Source organism: Pleurodeles waltl, chromosome 6 (assembly GCF_031143425.1).
Source record: "Pleurodeles waltl isolate 20211129_DDA chromosome 6, aPleWal1.hap1.20221129, whole genome shotgun sequence".
NCBI classification, from domain to species: Eukaryota; Metazoa; Chordata; class Amphibia; order Caudata; family Salamandridae; genus Pleurodeles; species Pleurodeles waltl.
The window spans coordinates 724,902,147-724,919,256 of record NC_090445.1 but is presented as its reverse complement, the minus strand read 5'-3'; the positions used below and the strand labels follow the sequence as shown (position 1 = coordinate 724,919,256).

General features: G+C 49.0%; 1 protein-coding gene across 2 annotated transcripts in view; it reads right to left on the bottom strand.

The window, feature by feature from the left end:
* EIF3A (eukaryotic translation initiation factor 3 subunit A) overlaps positions 1-17,110 on the bottom strand; it is a 541,057-nt gene that overhangs the window by 154,590 nt on the left and 369,357 nt on the right. For both annotated transcript variants that reach the window (XM_069239244.1, XM_069239245.1), the window contains exon 17: positions 5,977-6,158. In XM_069239244.1, the coding sequence (XP_069095345.1) occupies positions 5,977-6,158 (182 nt within the window). The remainder of the gene's footprint in view (positions 1-5,976; positions 6,159-17,110) is intronic.

Sequence of the window (17,110 nt, the reverse complement as noted above, 5' to 3'; positions counted from 1 at the left end):
CACATGCTTTAATCATCCCTGTCAAGGTGGAGTCCCACGGGACCTTAAAATAGCAGTTTAAAGAAACTCTCCATAGAACAACAAGCTTAAAGTGCATTCTCTTACAGCTTATTTGCATCATTACAAAAAGCCCAAGTCCACCCAATCAGACGACAGCACCCGCTAGAAGCCTCAAATCAGAAGCTCCAGTCTCTCAGATTTTCCAGCACAAGTGGAAGAACTTAAGACGGGGGGGCATCGATGGGGGATCTATGAAACTTATCAATATATACTGTAGGAAGCTAGGTGTGTGTGTGTGCAAAGCTCATACAATGCCACTGTAGTCACAGCACTTACACACATGAAAGAAAAAACACTATTTTACAAAAATAAAGGTAATTTATTTTTTGGCACAAATCACCACAAAATACTAGACAGGTGACTCACCCTTAGGAGGTAAGTAATACATTAAATATATACACTAGCAATCAGAAATAGGAATAGAAAAGGTTAGAAAATAGTGCAAACAATAATAATCAATAGTGACCCTAGGGGGAGCACAAACTATATGCAAAAAAAAAAATGGAATTCGAACAAGGTACCCCCAACCTATGTAAGTAAAATGTGTAGAGGGGAGCTGGGAGTACTAGAAAACCACAAAGGTAAGTAACAGTATCCCAGTAACCAGGAATGCAGGAGTAAAAACACTGGATTTTCCCAGAACCACCCAAAAGGAGGAAAAGAAGAAAAAGACGACGCCCAGAGAAGACTGCAGGAAAACCAGCGGTGGATTCCTGAAGAAAGAAAACCTGGGGAGAGAAGAGACCAAGTACAAAAGTCACAGTGGAGCCCAGGAGGAGGTGGTGCCGGGGACCAGCAAGGCCCCAGAAGACTCAACCCAGGAGGGGGAGTCACAGGGGACCCTCAGCGTCGCAGAGTCCACAGAAGCAGAGGCAGCACCCACTGGAGTCCCACAGAACGGGGACACAGGAGTCGCAGAAGGAGCCCACGCAGCACTACAAAAGTGGATTCCACGTCGCAGAAGAGCCACGAAGGAGGCTCTGCTTTGCAGGATGGAGTGCTGGCAGCTGGAGATACACATCGCTTGAAGGTCCCTTGGGGGAGATGCAAACAAGCCTTGGCAGCTGCAAGGGGCACAGTGCACTGGGGTACTGACCTGTGTGGGAAGGCAAAGGATTACCTGCACCAAGTTGGACAGCTTGCAGAGAGGACCAAGAGGACTACTCCGGACCACCACCCACAAAGCAGATCTACGCAGCTCAGCAGGAGAGGGGATTTATGCAGCCAATCTTCGCTTGTCGTAGGTGCCTGCGGTGGCAGGGGAGTGACTCATTCACACCAAGTGCACTTGATCTTGTGCAGGAGGAAGAGGTGCAGTCTTCTGAGGATGCACGGCAAGAGAATTGTTGCAAAGCTGGCTGGAGCCCTGGAAATAATGTTGCTGAAGTCCTTTATTCTTGGAAGCAGCATGTCGGGTCCTGGGGGTTCCAGTCACAGTTCCAGAGGCCAGAAGTCGACGTGAAGATTGCAGAGGAGTCCTGGTGGAATCTTGCGCGCAGAATTTGAAGGCCCACACAAGAGAGGCCCTGAAAGGGGGATTGGTCGCCGAACCAGGTAAGCACCTACCAAGGAGGGGGCTCTGACGTCACCTGCCTAGCCATTTAGAAGCACCCAGAGTTACCTGCCAACCTTAGAAACAAGATGTAAAGAACCCAGAGACCCTCTGGAGGAGCTGTGGGCACCACTCCTGGGGTGGTGATTGACAGCAGAGTTGTCACTCCCCTTTCCATTGTACAGTTTTGTGCCAGAGCGGGGACTGAGGGTCCCTGAACCAGTGTGGATTGGTTTATGCACGGAGGGCACCAATTGTGTCCTTCAAAGCAAACCAGAGGCTTGAGGAGGCTACCCCTCCCAAGCCAGTCACACCTATTTCCAAGGGAGAGGGTGTTACCTCCCTCTCCCAAAGGAAATCCTTTGTTTTGCAGATCAAGTAGCAGGAGGGCAGAAACCTGTCTGAGGGGAGGCAGCGGCTGAACTGCCCCGGAAAACCCTGCAAGACTGGTGGTAGCAATGCTGGGGGTCCGCTAAGGAGCACCCAAAGTGCATGGAAGTATACCTCCAATACTTGCAACAGTATTGGGGTATATTCAGACATAATTGATACCAAACATGCCCAGGTTTGGAGTTACCATTATGTAGATGGGCATAGGTAGTGAGTTGGTAGGTAGCTGGAGTTTGTGGGAGCACCTCTGTTAGTGCAGGACTGCCCTCATGCACAGGTACTTCCACCCTGCCCTCTGGGCTGAGAGCGCCTACCATAGGGGTGATTTACAGTGACCTGGTACAGTGACCTGTAGTGAAAACAGGTGTGTGCACCTGGTTCAGGCAGACGGCAATGGCAGGCCTGCAGAACCCTTTGCATGAGTTCCCTATGGGTGGCAGAATAACTGCTGCAGCCCCTAGGGATCCCCTGGAGCCCCAATGCCCTGGGTACCTAGGTAACAAATACTAGGGACTTACATGGGGGCACCAGTATGCCAGTTGTGGGGATAAAAAGTTACCAGCAAACAAATTTAGAGGCGAGAGAGAGAGAGAATCACTGGGGTCCTGGTAAGCAGGATCCCAGTGAACACAGTCAAACACACTGACACAGACTAAAAGTGGGGGCAGACAAGCTATAAAAAGAAGTTACTTTCCTACAAGCAGGTAGGCTTAAACTCTGCTTAACACTTGGTCAGCACTAAGCTGGACTCCAGATATTTGGTAAATGAGAAAACTCCGCTGCATATATGAGAACAATGGTGGCCAATTAAAGCATAGAGATCTACCTATAATTAACTGGTGAGGATAAGGAGTTATTAAGATTGTAAGGAAATGCCTCCTTGGCATGGTTGCCCACTGACTTTTTGCCTTTGCTGATGCTATGTTTACAATTGAAAGTGTGCTGAGGCCTGCTAACCAGGCCCCAGCACCAGTATTCTTTCCCTAACCTGTACTTTTGTATCCACAATTGGCAGACCCTGGCATCCAGATAAGTCCCTTGTAACTGGTACTTCTAGTACCAAGGGCCCTGATGCCAAGGAAGGTCTCTAAGGGCTGCAGCATGTCTTATGCCACCCTGGAGACCTCTCACTCAGCACAGACACACTGCTTGCCAGCTTGTGTGTGCTAGTGAGGACAAAACGAGTAAGTCGACATGGCACTCCCCTCAGGGTGCCATGCCAGCCTCTCACTGCCTATGCAGTATAGGTACGACACCCCTCTAGCAGGCCTTACAGCCCTAAGGCAGGGTGCACTATTCCATAGGTGAGGGTACCAGTACATGAGCATGGTACCCCTACAGTGTCTAAACAAAACCTTAGACATTGTAAGTGCAGGGTAGCCATAAGAGTATATGGTCTGGGAGTCTGTCAAACACGAACTCCACAGCACCATAATGGCTACACTGAAAACTGGGAAGTTTGGTATCAAACTTCTCAGCACAATAAATGCACACTGATGCCAGTGTACATTTTATTGCAAAATACACCCCAGAGGGCACCTTAGAGGTGCCCCCTGAAACTTAACCGACTGTCTGTGTAGGCTGACTAGTTCCAGCAGCCTGCCACACCAGAGACATGTTGCTGGCCCCATGGGGAGAGTGCCTTTGTCACTCTGAGACCAGTAACAAAGCCTGCACTGGGTGGAGATGCTAACACCTCCCCCAGGCAGGAGCTGTAACACCTGGCGGTGAGCCTCAAAGGCTCACCCCTTTGTCACAGCCCAGCAGGGCACTCCAGCTTAGTGGAGTTGCCCGCCCCCTCCGGCCACGGCCCCCACTTTTGGCGGCAAGGCTGGAGGGAACAAAGAAAGCAACAAGGAGGAGTCACTGGCCAGTCAGGACAGCCCCTAAGGTGTCCTGAGCTGAGGTGACTCACTTTTAGAAATCCTCCATCTTGCAGATGGAGGATTCCCCCAATAGGGTTAGGATTGTGACCCCCTCCCCTTGGGAGGAGGCACAAAGAGGGTGTACCCACCCTCAGGGCTAGTAGCCATTGGCTACCAACCCCCCAGACCTAAACACGCCCTTAAATTTAGTATTTAAGGGCTATCCTGAACCCTAGAAAATTAGATTCCTGCAACAACAAGAAGAAGGACTGCCCAGCTGAAAACCCCTGCAGAGGAAGACCAGAAGACAACAACTGCCTTGGCTCCAGAAACTCACCGGCCTGTCTCCTGCCTTCCAAAGAACTCTGCTCCAGCGACGCCTTCCAAAGGGACCAGCGACCTCTGAATCCTCTGAGGACTGCCCTGCTTCGACGACAACAAGAAACTCCCGAGGACAGCGGACCTGCTCCAAAAAGACTGCAACTTTGTTTCCAGAAGCAGCTTTAAAGAACCCTGCAACTCCCCGCAAGAAGCGTGAGACTTGCAACACTGCACCCGGCGACCCCGACTCGGCTGGTGGAGAACCAACACCTCAGGGAGGACCCCCGGACTACTCTACGACTGTGAGTACCAAAACCTGTCCCCCCTGAGCCCCCACAGCGCCGCCTGCAGAGGGAATCCCGAGGCTTCCCCTGACCGCGACTCTCTGAAACCTAAGTCCCGACGCCTGGAAAAGACCCTGCACCCGCAGCCCCCAGGACCTGAAGGACCGGACTTTCACTGCAGAAGTGACCCCCAGGAGTCCCTCTCCCTTGCCCAAGTGGAGGTTTCCCCGAGGAAGCCCCCCCTTGCCTGCCTGCAGCGCTGAAGAGATCCCTTGATCTCTCATTGACTAACATTGCAAACCCGACGCTTGTTTCTACACTGCACCCGGCCGCCCCCGCGCTGCTGAGGGTGAAATTTCTGTGTGGGCTTGTGTCCCCCCCGGTGCCCTACAAAACCCCCCTGGTCTGCCCTCCGAAGACGCAGGTACTTACCTGCAAGCAGACCGGAACCGGGGCACCCCCTTCTCTCCATTCTAGCCTATGCGTTTTGGGCACCACTTTGAACTCTGCACCTGACCGGCCCTGAGCTGCTGGTGTGGTGACTTTGGGGTTGCTCTGAACCCCCAACGGTGGGCTACCTTGGACCAAGAACTGAACCCTGTAAGTGTCTTACTTACCTGGTAAAACTAACAAAAACTTACCTCCCCCAGGAACTGTGAAAATTGCACTAAGTGTCCACTTTTGAAATAGCTATTTGTGAATAACTTGAAAAGTATACATGCAATTGAAATGATTCAAAGTTCCTAATGTACTTACCTGCAATACCTTTCAAACAAGATATTACATGTTAAATTTGAACCTGTGGTTCTTAAAATAAACTAAGAAAAGATATTTTTCTATAACAAAACCTATTGGCTGGATTTGTCTCTGAGTGTGTGTACCTCATTTATTGTCTATGTGTATGTACAACAAATGCTTAACACTACTCCTTGGATAAGCCTACTGCTCGACCACACTACCACAAAATAGAGCATTAGTATTATCTCTTTTTACCACTATTTTACCTCTAAGGGGAACCCTTGGACTCTGTGCATGCTATTCCTTACTTTGAAATAGCACATACAGAGCCAACTTCCTACAAAGATCAATAAAAGAATAAGAATAAACGGAGGTAATGTCCTTCAGAATTAATTACAGCAAGGATATAAAGTCGAGTCAGCCTTGAAAAATCGTAGCAAAACAAAATTGTTTCTTAATAAAATCTAGAGCCTATTGAGAAAGAATCGGGTGCCTGTTAATGTGGCTTTCATTAAGTCCTGAATCTACAGAACCCTATAATCAAAGAAATCAAACAACTGGCCATAGAACTATAGAGATGATGGGACTCATGTTAGAGCATGGGTATACACTGCTGCTAGCTTTTCAGAATATCCATGAACGAAAAACGTAAGTACAATGAATTTCTACAGACCCAATTGAAAATCTGGCAGACACAAACCTCTTGGACCTATAGTGGGCATGGTGCCTTGGGGTTTATTGTACTGTACATCGATATTGTACTTGCCTTTTTTGAAGAGTCTTCACCAAGCCGCCTCTCCTCTTCCCTCCGTCGCTCCCTTTCCTCAATCTCTTGTTCACGCTGGCGTTTTTTCCTCTCTACTTCTTCAAGCTTCCTGACTCGTTCCTGGTATTCCTGCTGCTCCGCTTCTCGCTTTGCGTTTTCAATTCGCTCCCGCTCTTCACGCTCTGCAACACAGATATAGCTCATGAAAATCCTTCATGCAATGTTTGAGGACTCCATGACCATGTTCCATTCTTACTGACAAACGGCAACACTATGTGCTTTAAAGCAATGTACAAAATAAATGCTGCAATTTACAAAACGTGAATATGAATGCAGTTCTTGTGAAAGGGTTTATTTCGCAACATCATTACATCAAGGACAAAATATGTATATTTCAGCTACAGCATGCATATCTTCAGCACCATTACATCAATCTGTATTTCAAATAGCCTTCACTTATATAAACCCAACAAAAACAAAGAAATGATTTTTATAGGTTGCCATTTCTAATATTTTCACCTTTACATTAAAGTCTATCTCCGACAATTAGTCACCCAGCTATTTACCCACATACAGGCCTATGGAGGATTTTAGCTACACACAAGGTACATGTTGACAGCTGCATTTTATTTACCAAAGAAAGCTTCCTAGATGAAAGTCCACCCCGTTTTTAGGATACCATGTAAAGTTTAAAACAGACACACAACTACAGTTCCTTCAAGGTCTCACTGGAGTTTTCCTATTTTACTATTGTAAAAGTAGAGGAAAAAGGATGACAGAAAGGAAAAAAGCTTTCTGTGGGCCAGACTACCCTTAAGCATGTTCTAAAGGAGCTCAGAAAGGCTGGGGATGTTGGCACTACTGCCCTCGATTCACTACACTCAGTGGGTAAGCTGCAGCATTTTCTCTCTTCAGATGTTGTAAGGAAATTCCTCTTTTTATGTGGTCACTCACAAAGATTTGCTCTGCTGTTGCTGGTTTTTAAACTCCGATACTGCACTGAGGCCTGCTAACCAGACATCAGTGCAGTGTCCTGACATATAAACATGAATGTTTGATTGGAATATGCTTAACTGGCATATGCTAAGTTACTTCTAAGTCCTTGGTATATGGTAACAGGGGTACCCAGGGCCTGTACATTTGAGTATCCCCTAAAGGACAACAGCAATTGTTGGGTCACCCTGATTGGGAGAAACAAAATGTGTCTCCAAGACTGCCACTGCAGACTGGCAGAGCAGCTTAAAAACTGCTCATTCAAATTTCCCATTTCTGCAGGCCTGCCACTGCAACCAGTGTGAAACAGGTGCATGCACCAGTTTTCACTACAGGTCACTACACCAGGTGTAAAGAAATGTCTCCCTGTTGCAGTTACCCCCCACTTTTTGCCTGATACTGATGCTGGCTTGACTGAAGGGGGCTGGGACCCTGCTAACCAGGCCCCAGCACCAGTGTTCTTTCACCTAAAATGTACCATTGTCTCCACAATTGGCACAACCCTGCCATCCAGGTAAGTCCCTTGTAACTGGTACCCCTTGTACTAAGGGCCCTGATGCCAGGGAAGGTCTCTAAGGGCTGCAGCATGCCTTATGCCACCCTAGGGACCCCTCACTCACCACAGACACACTGCTTGCCAGCTTGTGTGTGCTGGTGGGGAGAAAATGACTAAGTCGACATGGCACTCCCCTCAGGGTGCCATGCCAACCTCACACTCCCTGTGGCATAGCTAAGTCACCCCTCTAGCAGGCCTTACAGCCCTAAGGCAGGGTGCACTATACCACAGGTGAGGGCATATGTGCATGAGCACTATGCCCCTACAGTGTCTAAGCAAAACCTTAGACACTAAGTGCAGGGTAGCCATAAGAGTATATGGTCTGGGAGTCTGTCAAAAACGAACTCCACAACTCCATATTGGCTACACTGAATACTGGGAAGTTTGTTATCAAACTTCTCAGAATAATAAACCCACACTGATGCCAGTGTTGGATTTATTAAAAAATGCCCACAGAGTGCATCTTAGAGATGCCCCCTGTACTTTACACAATTGTTCAGTGCAGGACAGACTGGTCTGTGCCAGCCTGCTGCCGAGAGACGAGTTTCTGACCCCATGTGGTGAGGGCCTTTGTGCTCTTTGAGGATAGAAACAAAAGCCTGCTCTGGGTGGAGGTGCTTCACACCTCCCCCCTGCAGGAACTGTAACACCTAGCAGTGAGCTTCAAAGGCTCAGGCTTCGTGTTACAATGCCCCAGGGCACTCCAGCTAGTGGAGATGCCCGGCCCCTGGACACAGCCCCCACTTTTGGCGGCAAGTCCAGGAGAGATAATGAGAAAAACAAGGAGGAGTCACTGGCCAGTCAGGACAGCCCCTAAGGTGTCCTGAGCTGAGGTGACTGACTTAGAAATCCTCCATCTTGCACATGGAGGATTCCCCCAATAGGAATAGGGATGTGGCCCCCTCCCCTCAGGGAGGGGGCACAAAGAGGGTGTAGCCACCCTCAGGGCTAGTAGCCATTGGCTACTAACCCCCCAGACCTAAACACACCCCTAAATTCAGTATTTAGGGGCTCCCCAGAACCTAGAAACTCAGATTCCTGCAACCTAATAAGAAGAGGACTGCTGAACTGAAAACCTGCAGAGAAGACGGAGACACCAACTGCTTTGGCCCCAGCTCTACCGGCCTGTCTTCCCACTTCTAAAGACACTGCTCCAGCGACGCGTTCCCAGGGTCCAGCAACCTCTGAAGCCTCAGAGGACTACCCTGCATCTAGAAGGACCAAGAACTCCAGAGAACAGCGGCTCTGTTCACCAAAGACTACAACTTTGAAACAAAGAAGCAACTTTGAAACACACGTTTCCCGCCGGAAGCGTGAGACTTTGCACTCTGTTTTCCACAAGTTGAGTCGGGTGCAAACACCACAGGGAGGACTCCCAGGCGACTACGAGACCGTGAGTAGCCAGAGTTGACCCTTCTGAGTCCCCACAGCAACGCCTGCAGAGGGAATCCCGAGGCCCCCCCTGACCGCGACTGCCTGCTTCAAAGACCCAACTCCTGGTATAGACTCTGCCCCTGCAGCCCCCAGGACCTGAAGGATCCGACCTCCAGTGCAGGAGCGACCCCCAGGTGGCCCTCTCCCTTGCCCAGGTGGTGGCTACCCCGAGGAGCCCCCCCCCTTGCCTGCTTGCATCGCTGAAGAGACCCCTTGGTCTCCCATTGATTTCTATTACAAACCCAACGCTTGTATGCACACTGCACCCGGCCGCCAACATGCCGCTGAGGGTGTACTTTGTGTGGACTGGTGTCCCCCCCAGTGCCCTACAAAACCCCCCTGGTCTGCCCTCTGAAGACGCGGGTACTTACCTGCTGGCAGACTGGAACCGGGGCACCCCCTTCTCCATTGTAGCCTATGCGTTTTGGGCACCACTTTGACCTCTGCACCTGACCGGCCCTGAGCTGCTGGTGTGGTAACTTTGGGGTTGCTCTGAACCCCCAATGGTGGGCTACCTTGGACCCAAACTTTAACCCCGTAGGTGGTTTACTTACCTGCAAAAACTAACAATCACTTACCACCCCCAGGAACTGTTGAAAATTGCACTGTCAAGTTTTAAAATAGCTATATGTCATTTATGCGAAAACTGTATATGCTATTTTGCTAATTCAAAGTTCCTAAAGTACCTACCTGAAATACCTTTCATTTGAAGTATTACTTGTAAATCTTGAACCTGTCGTTCCTAAAATAAACTAAGAAAATATATTTTTCTATACAAAAACCTATTGGCCTGGAATTGTCTCAGTGTGTGTTCCTCGTTTATTGCCTGTGTGTGTACAACAAATGCTTAACACTACTCCTCTGATAAGCTACTGCTCGACCACACTACCACAAAATAGAGCATTAGAATTATCTCTTTTTGCCACTATCTTACCTATAAGGGGAACCCTTGGACTCTGTGCATACTATTCCTTACTTTGAAATAGTGCATACAGAGCCAACTACCTACAACTCTTCTCGTCACAATTCTAATACTGTCATGTTGTGTTGTGTCGTCCTGGTTATTGCAGCTCACTCTTTGCTATCTAAGATGCAGTATTTTATTAAACCTATCATTGAAACATATAGTGCCTCTGTATGTCATTTATATGCGAGACTGAACCGTTAATGAGAGAACCGGATGAGACATGAGTGACCACGAATTCCCTGAGAAGCCAAGGATATCATGCGCTCGGCTGCCCTGTCATCCCCATCCTTAGGTGGAGATGAGGCACTGCTAGTTAGCCGGATCAAAATCCGGATTTGAGCGACAGGTGCCACCCATAGTGGGCTAGACTCAGTCTCCCATGCCGCAGGCGATTTTGTCTCCCAAAGTCCAGCAGTCTCATTAAAATGATAGCCTACATGACAACAGTAAGATAAAAGTTCAGATCGTACCAAACCGAAAGCACCGGAGCGAAAGGAACACATCTGAAACCAACAGTGGAAAGAAAACAATCTAACAAAGGAGTCGATGCCCATGCGCACTATTACCGAGAGAAGTCATCTGATCCTGTGACTCGAAAAAAGCTTCTTCGAAGAAAAACAACTTTTGACACTTCAAGCCCAACACCAGATGGCGATATATGCACAGCATGTGTATCTGCAGCTACACATGCCATTGAATATATTTTAATAGCATATAGAAACAACGAGCATTGTAAAAATTAGTGAAAAATAGTAAGGGCTCTTTTTTGGGAGGCGGATGGGGGGTAGGTGGTGGTGTGGGGGGGGGCACCATATTCTAAAACTTGGAAATGTTACAATTACAGGAAGGAGCTGGTGAAACAATGTTGCAAGGTCTCAGCAGTTGCAGGCATGTTTAGTTCCTGTGAGGCCCAGCAGTGGTTCCAGTGGCCAGGAACAGAAGCAGTCAACATACAGGAGTCCTGGGGGAGTCTTGCACTCAGAATCTGGAGACCCACCCACAAGGGAGCCCTAAGTAGTCCTACTAGGAGGATTGGTCACACTGCAGGGTTACCGCCTATCAGAGGGGGTCACTGACGTCAGTCACCTGTCCGGACCAACTAAATGCTCCCAGAGGCCTCTGCACATCTTGTTTCCAAGATGGCAGAATCAGGAGCTCTGGGCACCACTGGCGACTGACAGGAGAGCGGTCACTCCTCTTTTCTTTGTGAGCTTTGACACCAGAGCAGGGACCAGGGGACAAGGAGGACACCAAATGTTCCCTTCAAAGCAAGCCGGTGTCGTGGGGAGGCTGCCCCTCCCCAGCCACTTAACTAGGGAGAGGGAATTGCCTCCCTCTCCTAGAAGAAATACTTTGTTCTGCCTTCCTCTGCCTGAGCTGGTCAAGAAGCAGGAGGACAGAAACCTGTCTGAGGGGCTGCAGCAAAGCAGGCTGCACGCAAATCAATAAAGACTCCTAGAGCAATACTGGAGGTCCCCTAAGGAGCCCCCCAGAGAGCATGAAATCATGCCACCAATACTGCCATTAGTATTGGGGTATGATTCCGACATGTTTGACAACAAACATGCCTAGGTTCAGAGCTACCATTATGTAGCTGGACCACAGGTACTGGCCTGTGGCAAGTACACAGGTAAAATGGCTTCCCTGCACTTACGAGGTCCAGTCCAGTGCATTGGAACCAGAGTTCCTAGGGGCATCTCTGCTCATTCAGGGATACCCTCACACACATGGACCTGCACCCTGTCCTCCGGGCTAGGAGGGCCTGCCATAAGGGTGACTTACACTGACCTGCTACAGTGACCTGTAGTCAAAGGGTACATGCACCTTTTCACGTGGGCTGCAATGGCAGGTCTGCAGACATTTTGCATGGTTTCCCATGGGTGGGACTATTCATGCTGCAGCCCATGGCAAACCCCAGGTGCCCCAATGCCCTGGGTACCTAAGTACCATACACTAGGGACTTACTTGTGGGCACGAGTCAAAGTCCTAGGCAACCAAATTAAGAGGTAAGCGAGCACAGTCACTGGGGACCTGGTTAGCAGGATCACAGTGAAAACAGTCAACCACACTGTAAGGAAATGCCTCCTTGGCATGGTTGCCCCCTGACTTTTTGCCTTTGCTGATGCTATGTTTACAATTGAAAGTGTGCTGAGGCCTGCTAACCAGGCCCCAGCACCAGTGTTCTTTCCCTAACCTGAACTTTTGTATCCACAATTGGCAGACCCTGGCATCCAGATAAGTCCCTTGTAACTGGTACTTCTAGTACCAAGGGCCCTGATACCAAGGAAGGTCTCTAAGGGCTGCAGCATGTCTTATGCCACCCTGGAGACCTCTCACTCAGCACAGACACACTGCTTGCCAGCTTGTGTGTGCTAGTGAGGACAAAACGAGTAAGTCGACATGGCACTCCCCTCAGGGTGCCATGCCAGCCTCTCACTGCCTATGCAGTATAGGTAAGACACCCCTCTAGCAGGCCTTACAGCCCTAAGGCAGGGTGCACTATACCATAGGTGAGGGTACCAGTGCATGAGCATGGTACCCCTACAGTGTCTAAATAAAACCTTAGACATTGTAAGTGCAGGGTAGCCATAAGAGTATATGGTCTGGGAGTCTGTCAAACACGAACTCCACAGCACCATAATGGCTACACTGAAAACTGGGAAGTTTGGTATCAAACTTCTCAGCACAATAAATGCACACTGATGCCAGTGCGCATTTTATTATAAAATACACCACAGAGGGCACCTTAGAGGTGCCCCCTGAAACTTAACCGACTATCTGTGTAGGCTGACTAGTTTTAGCAGCCTGCCACAAACCGAGACATGTTGCTGGCCCCATGGGGAGAGTGCCTTTGTCACTCTGAGGCCAGTAACAAAGCCTGCACTGGGTGGAGATGCTAACACCTCTCCCAGGCAGGAATTGTCACACCTGGCGGTGAGCCTCAAAGGCTCACCTCCTTTGTGCCAACCTAGCAGGACACTCCAGCTAGTGGAGTTGCCCGCCCCCTCCGGCCAGGCCCCACTTTTGGCGGCAAGGCCGGAGAAAATAATGAGAATAACAAGGAGGAGTCACTGGCCAGTCAGGACAGCCCCTAAGGTGTCCTGAGCTGAGGTGACTCTAACTTTTAGAAATCCTCCATCTTGCAGATGGAGGATTCCCCCAATAGGGTTAGGATTGTGACCCCCTCCCCTTGGGAGGAGGCACAAAGAGGGTGTACCCACCCTCAGGGCTAGTAGCCATTGGCTACTAACCCCCCAGACCTAAACACGCCCTTAAATTTAGTATTTAAGGGCTACCCTGAACCCTAGAAAATTAGATTCCTGCAACTACAAGAAGAAGGACTGCCTAGCTGAAAACCCCTGCAGAGGAAGACCAGAAGACGACAACTGCCTTGGCTCCAGAAACTCACCGGCCTGTCTCCTGCCTTCCAAAGATCCTGCTCCAGCGACGCCTTCCAAAGGGACCAGCGACCTCGACATCCTCTGAGGACTGCCCCTGCTTCGAAAAGACAAGAAACTCCCGAGGACAGCGGACCTGCTCCAAGAAAAGCTGCAACTTTGTTTCCAGCAGCTTTAAAGAACCCTGCAAGCTCCCCGCAAGAAGCGTGAGACTTGCAACACTGCACCCGGCGACCCCGACTCGGCTGGTGGCGATCCAACACCTCAGGAGGGACCCCAGGACTACTCTGATACTGTGAGTACCAAAACCTGTCCCCCCTGAGCCCCCACAGCGCCGCCTGCAGAGGGAATCCCGAGGCTTCCCCTGACCGCGACTCTTTGAACCTAAAGTCCCGACGCCTGGGAGAGACCCTGCACCCGCAGCCCCCAGGACCTGAAGGACCGGACTTTCACTGGAGAAGTGACCCCCAGGAGTCCCTCTCCCTTGCCCAAGTGGAGGTTTCCCCGAGGAATCCCCCCCTTGCCTGCCTGCAGCGCTGAAGAGATCCCGAGATCTCTCATAGACTAACATTGAAAACCCGACGCTTGTTTCTACACTGCACCCGGCCGCCCCCGCGCTGCTGAGGGTGAAATTTCTGTGTGGACTTGTGTCCCCCCCGGTGCCCTACAAAACCCCCCTGGTCTGCCCTCCGAAGACGCGGGTACTTACCTGCAAGCAGACCGGAACCGGGGCACCCCCTTCTCTCCATTCTAGCCTATGTGTTTTGGGCACCACTTTGAACTCTGCACCTGACCGGCCCTGAGCTGCTGGTGTGGTGACTTTGGGGTTGCTCTGAACCCCCAACGGTGGGCTACCTTGGACCAAGAACTGAACCCTGTAAGTGTCCTACTTACCTGGTAAAACTAACAAAAACTTACCTCCCCCAGGAACTGTGAAAATTGCACTAAGTGTCCACTTTTGAAACAGCTATTTGTCAATAACTTGAAAAGTATACATGCAATTTTGATGATTTGAAGTTCCTAAAGTACTTACCTGCAATACCTTTCGAATGAGCTATTACATGTAGAATTTGAACCTGTGGTTCTTAAAATAAACTAAGAAAAGATATTTTTCTATATAAAAACCTATTGGCTGGATTTGTCTCTGAGTGTGTGTACCTCATTTATTGTCTATGTGTATGTACAACAAATGCTTAACACTACTCCTTGGATAAGCCTACTGCTCGACCACACTACCACAAAATAGAGCATTAGTATTATCTATTTTTACCACTATTTTACCTCTAAGGGGAACCCTTGGACTCTGTGCATGCTATTCCTTACTTTGAAATAGCACATACAGAGCCAACTTCCTACATTGGTGGATCAGCGGTGGGGTACAAGACTTTGCATTTGCTGGACTACTCAGCCAATACCTGATCACACGACAAATTCCAAAATTGTCATTAGAAATTGATTTTTGCAATTTGAAAAGTTTTCTAAATTCTTAAAAGTCCTGCTAGGGCCTTGTGTGTTAAGTCCCTGTTTAGCATTTCTTTTAGAGTTTAAAAATTTGTAAAAGTTTGAATTAGATTCTAGAACCAGTTGTAGATTCTTAAAAAGTATTCCAACTTTTAGAAGCAAAATGTCTAGCACAGATGTGACTGTGGTGGAACTCGACACCACACCTTACCTCCATCTTAAGATGAGGGAGCTAAGGTCACTCTGTAAAATAAAGAAAATAACAATGGGCCCCAAACCTACCAAAATACAGCTCCAGGAGCTTTTGGCAGAGTTTGAAAAGGCCAACCCCTCTGAGGGTGGCAACTCAGAGGAAGAGGATAGTGACTTGGAGGACAATTCCCCCCTACCAGTCCTATCTAGGGAGAACAGGGTCCCTCAAACCCTGACTCCAAAAATAATAGTCAGAGATGCTGGTTCCCTCACAGGAGAGACCAACACCTCTGAAATCACTGAGGATAACCCCAGTGAAGAGGACATCCAGTTAGCCAGGATGGCCAAAAGATTGGCTTTGGAAAGACAGATCCTAGCCATAGAGAGGGAAAGACAAGAGATGGGCCTAGGACCCATCAATGGTGGCAGCAACATAAATAGGGTCAGAGATTCTCCTGACATGTTGAAAATCCCTAAAGGGATTGTAACTAAATATGAAGATGGTGATGACATCACCAAATGGTTCACAGCTTTTGAGAGGGCTTGTGTAACCAGAAAAGTGAACAGATCTCACTGGGGTGCTCTCCTTTGGGAAATGTTCACAGGAAAGTGTAGGGATAGACTCCTCACACTCTCTGGACAAGATGCAGAATCTTATGACCTCATGAAGGGTACCCTGATTGAGGGCTTTGGATTCTCCACTGAGGAGTACAGGATTAGGTTCAGGGGGGCTCAAAACTCCTCGAGCCAGACCTGGGTTGACTTTGTTGACTACTCAGTGAAAACACTAGATGGTTGGATTCAAGGCAGTGGTGTAAGTAATTATGATGGGCTGTACAATTTATTTGTGAAAGAACACCTGTTAAGTAATTGTTTCAATGATAAACTGCATCAGCATCTGGTAGACCTAGGACCAATTTCTCCCCAAGAATTGGGAAAGAAGGCGGACCATTGGGTCAAGACAAGGGTGTCCAAGACTTCAACAGGGGGTGACCAAAAGAAAGGGGTCACAAAGACTCCCCAGGGGAAGGGTGATGAGACAACCAAAACTAAAAATAGTAAAGAGTCTTCTACAGGCCCCCAAAAACCTACACAGGAGGGTGGGCCCAGAGCCTCTTCACAAAACAATGGGTACAAGGGTAAAAACTTTGATCCCAAAAAGGCCTGGTGTCATAGCTGTAAACAGCATGGACACCAAACTGGAGACAAGGCCTGTCCCAAGAAAGATTCCACTCCAAACTCCCATCCAGGTAACACTGGTATGGCTAGTCTCCAAGTGGGATCAACAGTGTGCCCAGAGCAAATCAGGGTCCACACTGAAGCTACTCTAGTTTCTGAGGGTGGGGTGGATTTAGCCACACTAGCTGTCTGGCCGCCTAACATGCAAAAATACAGACAGCAACTCTTAATTAATGGGACTAGAATAGAGGGCCTGAGGGATACAGGTGCCAGTGTCACCATGGTGACAGAGAAACTGGTTTCCCCTGGCCAATACCTGACTGGAAAAACTTACACAGTCACCAACGCTGACAATCAGAGAAAAGTACATCCCATGGCAATGGTTACTTTAGAATGGGGAGGGGTCAATGGCCTGAAACAGGTGGTGGTCTCCTCAAATATCCCAGTGGACTGTCTGCTTGGAAATGACCTGGAGTCCTCAGCATGGGCTGAGGTAGAACTAAAAACCCATGCAGCAATGCTGGGTATCCCTGAACTGGTGTGTGTGAAAACAAGAGCACAATGCAAGGCACAGGGTGAACAAGTAGAGCTGGAGTCTGGAAGAATGGCCCAGCCTACCAAGAGGAAAGGAAAGTCAGTTGGGAAACCAACTGCAACACAGCAAAAGAAAGGGAACCTCTCTTCTCAGGAAGAAGTTCTGCCCTCTGAGGGAACTGAGCCTTTGGAGCTTGAACCTTACCAGGTTGAGCTCTTAGGCCCAGGGGGACCCTCAAGGGAAGAGCTGTGTAAGGGACAAGAAACCTGTCCCTCTCTTGAAGGCCTTAGGCAGCAAACTGCTGAAGAGTCCAAAGGCAAGAAAAATGGAACACATAGGGTCTATTGGGAAGATGGGCTCCTGTACACTGAGGCCAGAGACCCCAAACCTGGTGCCACTAGGAGAGTGGTAGTGCCTCA